At 42.4% G+C, this 9111-nt stretch overlaps 1 protein-coding gene across 1 annotated transcript in view; it reads left to right on the forward strand.

Annotated features, from left to right (window-relative positions):
- LOC120989986 (microsomal glutathione S-transferase 2-like) overlaps positions 1 to 8311 on the forward strand; it is a 32123-nt gene extending 23812 nt beyond the window's left edge. The window contains exons 4-5 of the mRNA XM_040418471.1: positions 4434 to 4515; positions 8067 to 8311. Coding sequence (XP_040274405.1) covers positions 4434 to 4515; positions 8067 to 8199 — 215 coding nt within the window. The 3' untranslated portion in view covers positions 8200 to 8311. The remainder of the gene's footprint in view (positions 1 to 4433; positions 4516 to 8066) is intronic.
- Positions 8312 to 9111: the final 800 nt, after the last annotated feature.

Genomic DNA, 9111 nt, shown 5'->3' on the forward strand with positions numbered 1-9111 from the left:
TCACACTGCCGCAAGTGTGAAAGTAGCCTAAGTGAAAAGCCTGTTGGAGTAAAATGCAACTAATTTATTAAGAGATGCACGCCACAAACTGAAATCTATGCCAGCTATGGGCTGGAGCAGACTGCAGCTATAACTGCGTACATTATGATAAATGTATTGGGCTTAGGGGGGCAGTATACATTTCTAATTTTATTTTGCCACTTTCATATGGTATAAAACTGTAGTACAGCACTGAACAATTTTGGAAGCTTCTGCTCCAGCCAATCTATGTGAGGCATATGGAGATTGTGTTATATAAGTACATATCTTACTGTGATGATTTTTGAGGGATGTACAATTGCTCTTTTCAGTTTCCCTGAGTCAGATAATGTTTTTTATGAATACACAACGTATATTATATGTTTAATGGCGATAAACTCAACAGTCAGAATTATGGATGAAAGGGTTAATGTCAGAAATATTGTCAGTCCCTGCAAGTCTGCTCATGTTGGAAACGGCAAAAATATGTGGTAGTTATTATACTTGTGGAAAGAGCTGGGGTGGGGGCCACTTATATGAGATAAGGACTGGAAAGTGCGCCTAAACTTTCATGTACATTTTTTAAAACTGTTATAAATGCGATAATAAAGATATCTCTTGTTTGGACTGGGCCTATAAAGTAAAGTTTATCATGCACAGTCTTTATAATAGAAATGAATGTGACATGTAAAAAAAATTGTGGGTACAATAAATTGATCACCTGCCGGTCCAGCTCTCACTACCGCACATATTGTGGAATTCATTATCCATACACCCCAAACACGGTTGTGATGTACGGATTCTGTATGGTCTGCAGTGAAGAACATTTCAGGAAGGCTGAACTTCTGGGGCCTGTTTGGCTACTAAAACAATAAAATCCGTAATTAAAATATATTACAAAAATCATTATTATGACATTTGTAACAATTAAAAAAACTGTACTTAAAGGTTTAGGTACACTTTAACATTGAGAGCTGGTCAGTTATACGCTGATGACTGAAAAAGGCACATGAGGTGATCAGTTTATTGTCGCCACAATTTTATAACCAAATGACGATATATATATATATTTTTTTATATATATATATATATATATATATATATATATATATACACACTGTATATATATATATATATATATATATATATAAATAAATGATAAAGACTGCAATGAGCAGTTATCCGGAGTGCTGGCTTGTTGTTTTCAATTATATATACACTCGCTTAAAGAATTATTAGGAACACCTGTTCTATTTCTCATTAATGCAATTATCTAGTCAACCAATCACATGGCAGTTGCTTCAATGCATTTAGGGGTGTGGTCCTGGTCAAGACAAACTCCTGAACTCCAAACTGAATGTCAGAATGGGAAAGAAAGGTGATTTAAGCAATTTTGAGCGTGGCATGGTTGTTGGTGCCAGACGGGCCGGTCTGAGTATTTCACAATCTGCTCAGTTACTGGGATTTTCACGCACAACCATTTCTAGGGTTTACAAAGAATGGTGTGAAAAGGGAAAAACATCCAGTATGCGGCAGTCCTGTGGGCGAAAATGCCTTGTGGATGCTAGAGGTCAGAGGAGAATGGGCCGACTGATTCAAGCTGATAGAAGAGCAACGTTGACTGAAATAACCACTCGTTACAACCGAGGTATGCAGCAAAGCATTTGTGAAGCCACAACACGCACAACCTTGAGGCGGATGGGCTACAACAGCAGAAGACCCCACCGGGTACCACTCATCTCCACTACAAATAGGAAAAACAGGCTACAATTTGCACAAGCTCACCAAAATTGGACTGTTGAAGACTGGAAAAATGTTGCCTGGTATGATGAGTCTCGATGCATTCAAATGGTAGAGTCCGAATTTGGCGTAAACAGAATGAGAACATGTATCCATCATGCGTTGTTACCACTGTGCAGGCTGGTGGTGGTGGTGTAATGGTGTGGGGGATGTTTCTGGGCATACTTTAGGCCCCTTAGTGCCAATTGGGCATCGTTTAAATGCAACGGGCTACCTGAGCATTGTTTCTGACCATGTCCATTCCTTCATGACCACCATGTACCCATCCTCTGATGGCTACTTCCAGCAGGATAATGCACCATGTCACAAAGCTCGAATCATTTCAAATTGGTTTCTTGAACATGACAATGAGTTCACTGTAGTAAAATGGCCCCCACAGTCACCAGATCTCAACCCAATAGAGCATCTTTGGGATGTAGTGGAACGGGAGCTTCGTGCCCTGGATGTGCATCCCTCAAATCTCCATCAACTGCAAGATGCTATCCTATCAATATGGGCCAACATTTCTAAAGAATGCTATCAGCACCTTGTGGAATCAATGCTATGTAGAATTCAGGCAGTTCTGAAGGCAAAAGGGGGTCCAACACCGTATTAGTATGGTGTTCCTAATAATTCTTTAGGTGAGTGTATATATAGCTCAAAAAAATAAAGGGAACACAAAAATAACACATCCTAGATCTGAGTTAATTAAATATTCTTCTGAAATACTTTGTTCTTTACATAGTTGAATGTGCTGACAACAAAATCACACAAAAATTAAAAAATGGAAATCAAATTTTTCAACCCATGGAGGTCTGGATTTGGAGTCACACTCAAAATTAAAGTGGAAAAACACTCTACAGGCTGATCCAACTTTGATGTAATGTCCTTAAAACAAGTCAAAATGAGGCTCAGTAGTGTGTGTGGCCTCCACGTGCTTGTATGACCTCCCTACAACGCCTGTGCATGCTCCTGATGAGGTGGCGGACGGTCTCCTGAGGGATCTCCTCCCAGACCTGGACTAAAGCATCTGCCAACTCCTGGACAGTCTGTGGTGCAACGTGACGTTGGTGGATAGAGCGAGACATTATGTCCCAGATGTGCTCAATTGAATTCAGGTCTGGGGAACGGGCGGGCCAGTCCATAGCATCAATGCCTTCGTCTTGCAGGAACTGCTGACACACTCCAGCCACATGAGGTCTAGCATTGTCTTGCATTAGGAGGAACCCAGGGCCAACCGCACCAGCATATGGTCTCACAAGGGGTCTGAGGATCTCATCTCGGTACCTAATGGCAGTCAGGCTACCTCTGGCGAGCACATGGAGGGCTGTGCGACCCTCCAAAGAAATGCCACCAGTCATGCTGGAGGATGTTGCAGGCAGCAGAACGTTCTCCACGGCGTCTCCAGACTCTGTCACATCTGTCACATATGCTTAGTGTGAACCTGCTTTCATCTGTGAAGAGCACAGGGTGCCAGTGGCGAATTTGCCAATCTTGGTGTTCTCTGGCAAATGCCAAACGTCCTGCACGGTGTTGGGCTGTAAGCAAAACCCCCACCTGTGGACGTCGGGCCCTCATATCACCCTCATGGAGTCTGTTTCTGACCGTTTGAGCAGACACATGCACATTTGTGGCCTGCTGGAGGTCATTTTGCAGGGCTCTGGCAGTGCTCCTCCTGTTCCTCCTTGCACAAAGACGGAGGTAGCGGTTGTTGCCCTCCTCCACGTCTCCTGATGTACTGGCCTGTCTCCTGGTAGCGCCTCCATGCTCTGGACACTATGCTGACAGACACAGCAAACCTTCTTGCCACAGCTCGCATTGATGTGCCATCCTGGATAAGCTGCACTACCTGAGCCACTTGTGTGGGTTGTAGACTCAGTCTCATGCTACCACTAGAGTGAAAGCACCGCCAGCATTCAAAAGTGACCAAAACATCAGCCAGGAAGCATAGGAACTGAGTAGTGGTCTGTGGTCACCACCTGCAGAACCACTCCTTTATTGGGGGTGTCTTGCTAATTGCCTATAATTTCCACCTGTTGTCTATCCCATTTGCACAACAGCATGTGAAATTGATTGTCACTCAGTGTTGCTTCCTAAGTGGACAGTTTGATTTCACAGAAGTGTGATTGACTTGGAGTTACATTGTGGTGTTTAAGTGTTCCCTTTATTTTTTTGAGCAGTGTATATATGTCAGCAAGGCATACACTGTAGATAATAGGTATTAGACACCACTACTTAGTAAAACTAAAATATATGTTAATAAAACCATTATAACAAAATATATAAAGACTGGGAACAATTATATAACATAATGCAGACATGATCTTCCCATAGATAATTCGCCCGAATACCTAACCAAATAGATACAGATATACCATCTAAACTGCATGAAATGCTGTCAGGTAGTAATAACGGTAATAACAGCTCTATTCACATATATTTTAGTTTTAATAAATACTGGTGTCTAATACCTATTATATACAGTGTATGCCTTGAGTGTCAACTATATACATATTTATTTTAATGTCTGTAATAAAGACTGCACATGATACATTTTACCAGTCTAAACAAGGGATATTGGATTAAGGCACTTCAGAAGTCAAGGCTAATGCCATCTTTATTATTTTTTTTTGCAGAAGTAGCTGCAGCTTTGGGCTTACTTTATATATTTGCACGTCATCTCTACTTCAAAGGTTATGTGACATCTGCTCAGGGTCGGTAAGTACAGTCCATTGTAACCGCTGGTGTCTTCTTTTCCACTTTTAAAGGACATCTGTCAGCAGATTTGTACATGGAGGCTCATTTGCATATATGAAAACATCATTTTTCTCAGCAATGCGGGCACATATGAAAATGGGACCAACACAGATGCCTTCAGCTGCCAAGTGCACATGTAGCAGGTCAGCCAGTTTCATAGACAGATTTGCCACTATCACACCCATAGTCAAGAAGCCTTCCCTGGACTCATCCTCTCTTTTCAGCTATCGCCTTATCTCACTACTCCCATTCGCATCAAAGCTTCGAGAACAACATGTCCATCTTGAACTGCCCTCTCACCCCACTTACTTTTTGATCCGCTGCAATCTGGCTTCTGACCCAATCACTCCACTGAAACCGCCCTAAGCAAAGTCACCAATGATCTGCTAGCTGCCAAAAGCTAAACATCATTTGGAGAAGCCAAGCTTGAATAGAGGCGGGGGGGAAGGGGGGGGGGAGGGTTAGACATCTATTGTCTGCCACATACAATGCTGTCTTGACACCTTTTTCTGGGAAGTCTTTATCACCTACTGACTCCAGTTAGGATAATGGAATCAACAACTTTGACCCCATGCTGGGTATAATGACCTCTGACCCCATGCTGGGTATAATTACCAGATGTTGATTCAGTTACATATTTATTCCCAGAGAATTCTTGTACAGTCACTCAGAATAGAGAGAGCTCGTTTTCAAGAAATCTACAGTACGTCCAGTTGCCTTGATTTATTCTTTACAGATATACTAAGCATCATTGCTCTGTGCTCCTGCTTCTTGACCTGTCCTCCGCCTTTGACAAGTCAACCACTCTCATGTTGCAGACCCTCTCATCCCTCTGAATCAGACACCTGTCCTTCTCCTGGTTCTCCTTGTACCTCTTCAACAGAATTTCCAGCATTTCCTAATTAAACATCACCTTCTCATCACACCCCTTCTCTGTTGGTGTCCCTCAAGGCTCTGTCCTGGGTCCCTTACTTTTCTCCATTTATACATTCGGCCTGGGACAGCTCATAGGCTCTCATGGCTTTCAATACCAACTCTACGTTGATGACACTCAAATCCACCTTTCTGGCCCAGATGTCATTTCTGTTCTGTCTAGAATCCAGATGTGTCTATCATCATTCTTCTCCTCCCGCTTCTTAAAACTCAACATAGATAAAACAGAATTCATCATCTTTCCCTCATGTCACTTAACCCACCTACCAGACCTATCCATCACAGTCCATCAACACCACCATTCTTTCTTGGTGTTCTTGCTTACATAGCCTGTCTCCTCCCTGACTTTGGAGCGGTTTGCTGCAATTGGACAGCGTCGCAACCAGGGAGAAGGAGACGCCAACTTAGGAGAGCTGAGGTCTCCTCCTCCCTGTACCAATGGTACTAATTTACATATTTGGCACCAAAAAACAAGCAGGACAAGACAGTAGGTTTTTTTTAAAAAAAACACATGAAAGGTCCTCTTAAAGTTTTTTTTATGGTGGCATTTTTTTTAATCACACGTTTTACTTTTTTTTTGTTCCTATATAGAAATGTATGGAGAAATACCAGGCCACATTTAGTGCATGCTGTAATTTGCAAAAAAAAAAAAATGCCAAGGGACAAAAAAAACTGAACACTGTCCTAAATGTCGCTACAAAAATACAATGTGTGTAGAGTGCTTTATAGTTTCCTACTGACCAGCATGTAACATCTGGCTGCAGCAATTTCTTTTGCTAAAACAAAAAAAATGCAACATTTTAGAATAAAACCTATCTTTGCATGCCCCTTATCTTGCCTTCTAAGTCAGAATCTGGGATGCTGTATAATATTGACAGTGTATAGAAAGACCTGCCTCCCCACCTGGCCATTTCATCTGGACATCTTACACTCAGGGGTGGATTGGCCATAGACTCAGGGGGCCTCCCAAGCCCCCATCTCTGCCGCTGGCTGGGTACTTAATGAGCTATCAGTGGTAAGAATCAGGTGCTCATGTACCAGGCCAGCGACCTGCCCTCCAGAATTCAACTATGTCCCACAATTCACCTCTTAAGCCCCCTTCTCCATATCTTAATCAGAGACAACTAGAGGAGGAGGAGAGAAAATGGCCTCTATTGTTGGCCAACTCAGAGGGACAGCTTTTGGAGCAACATATTGTGTGGTATGTGGTATTTTGTGCTATGGTATTGCTGACCCCCCTACTTTTGTGACCCCGCCTCCTGACAATTTAAACCCTCCTACAATATGGGGCCACTTTTAGTAATTTTTTTTTTCAGGGCCACTTTAGGTTCCCAATCCGCCCCTGCTTATACTGTAGATGTCCTAGAGCAGTGTTTCCCAACCAGTGTGCCTCCAGCTGTTGCAAAACTACAACTCCCAGAATGCCTGGACAGCCTTTGGCTGTGCGGGCATGCTGGGAGTTGTAGTTTTGCAACAGCTGGAGGCACACTGGTTGGGAAACACTGTCCTAGAGGACCTATTTCATGAAGTCTGCTCTAGCCATTTTTGCTAACTTTTGTGTTTTCTGGCCTTTTTTTTTACATGCGGTTTTGGTGTTTTTAATGTAACCTGTAGATGTTAACTGGAAAGTCTATGTGAATTTTGAAATGCAGTACACAGATTTTTCAGGTGCAGTGTATTTTTTAAAAATACATGAAACCAAAAAATGCATGGGTTTTTCTTAGGGGCAAAAAAACCTGCAAACCAAATTTGTGTCTGAAGAAGCCTTCATGTCTGTATGCTGTTTGTATTATTTGATAGTGTGAAGGCCACTATTGTTTCTGCAGAATCATTACACATCCTATCATTAAAATGACATGACTGAAGGTTGATACTAATTAGGCCTAGCAAATAATGGGCTTATAAAATACCATATTAGAGGGTGTGAGGAAATGTGGAGGTCCTTTGATCTAATCCTCCTTTATTTTCCGACGTTTAGAACTGTGAGTGCTGATCTCTGTAGACAATATCAGCATCGACTGAAATGATTGTGGTTTACATGGAAAGTTTGCGTCTTCATTGTGATTTTGCACACAATAATAAGTGGGAGACCATTGACCTGAAAAGAGCTTTCAGAACTACATTACGTTTGCAGTGAATTTTAGAAATTGTAAAATGTTAAAGGGGTGGTCCCATTAGGAAAACTTATCCCCTATCCCCACGATAGGGCAAAAGTGTCTGATTGGCAGGGGGCAAACCACCGGAGCTCCATGCTAATCACAGGAATGGGGGCCTGTGTCCCGCTATTTAATTGGAGAGCCATGTGTGTCTACTATTCTATTCAACTGTATGAGACTGCTGGAGACAGCCGAGTACAAGTGCTCTGCTTTCTCTGGAAGAGCTAAAGAGAGCAGCAACATGTCTGTGTGAACAGTGCTCCATTCAAACGGGGAGAACAGGTCCCCTTTCACATGATCCGTGGAAGTCCAAAGTGGGATAAGTGGTCTTCAGTACCAACTGGGCTTGTCCTGGTAAAATAGTGAGTGATACATGTCCATATAAGTTTCTGCATGTAATTGTGTGTATGGTCTTCTCTTCAGGATCCCTGGATTTTACCTCAGCCTCTTCTCATTGTTCCTGTTGAATGTCTTATCTGCACTTGGGATCACAAACACCTTACTCAAAAAATATCTGGATGTGAACATTGTGAAACAAGTACATCATATGTTCTAACGCTAGTAATCTATGGTTCTGTCTTATGTTTCTTTTACTTCCACTGTGCAGGTTGAGAACATTTTTACAGTACTTTTTATAAAATAAAAATAACTAATAAAAACCTGAAATACTATTACATTGACTTTCGTTAAATCAGATTTCTTTTGGTTTTGGGTAAAATGAGGCTAAATTGACTGAAAAAAATAATTAGTAGTATTAGTTTAAGGCCTCATGCACAGAGCCGTTGTGCAGCCGTTCCGTGCATTGGAGACAGCAAATTGCGGTCCCCAATGCACGGGCAACGTCCGTGCGACGGCCCGGGACGGATCGAGACCCATTCAACTTGAATGGGTCCGTTATACGTCCGCACCGTAAAAAATAGAACATGTTCTATTTTTTTGCGATGCAGAGGCACAGACAGAAACACCACGGAAGCATGCCGTAGTGCTTCGGCAGGGTTCCGTGCCTCCGTTCTGCACCGCAGCTCCGGATGGTGGACCCATTCAAGTGAATAGGTCCGCATCCGTGATGCGGGGAGCACACGGCCGGTGCCCGCATCACGGGGACCCACATAATAAAAACCCACATAATAAAAACATTTTTATGATTCTATTACCCATAAGTGAGAATACACAAGGAAAATTGGAGTTCATTTACAAACAGTGTCGGACTGGGGTGCCTAGGGCCCACCCTAGAGCTGGAGATATTACTCGTTCATTTTTCAGTCTCACACACATGAATGTATGCATTTTAGCACACAATACAGTGTGCTAAACAGAACAGTATTGTGCACTGCACTATATCAAATTGTTTCCCATTAAGCAACTCATTTAGTTCATAACTGTGTCTGTTACTTACAGTCAGTAGTTTGGACAGCACTCACACGTGGACATTCCATGTCCTAGATGAACCACCAAGTTCCCCAGCCAG

This window comes from Bufo bufo, chromosome 2 (assembly GCF_905171765.1).
Source record: "Bufo bufo chromosome 2, aBufBuf1.1, whole genome shotgun sequence".
Lineage (NCBI taxonomy): Eukaryota > Metazoa > Chordata > Amphibia > Anura > Bufonidae > Bufo > Bufo bufo.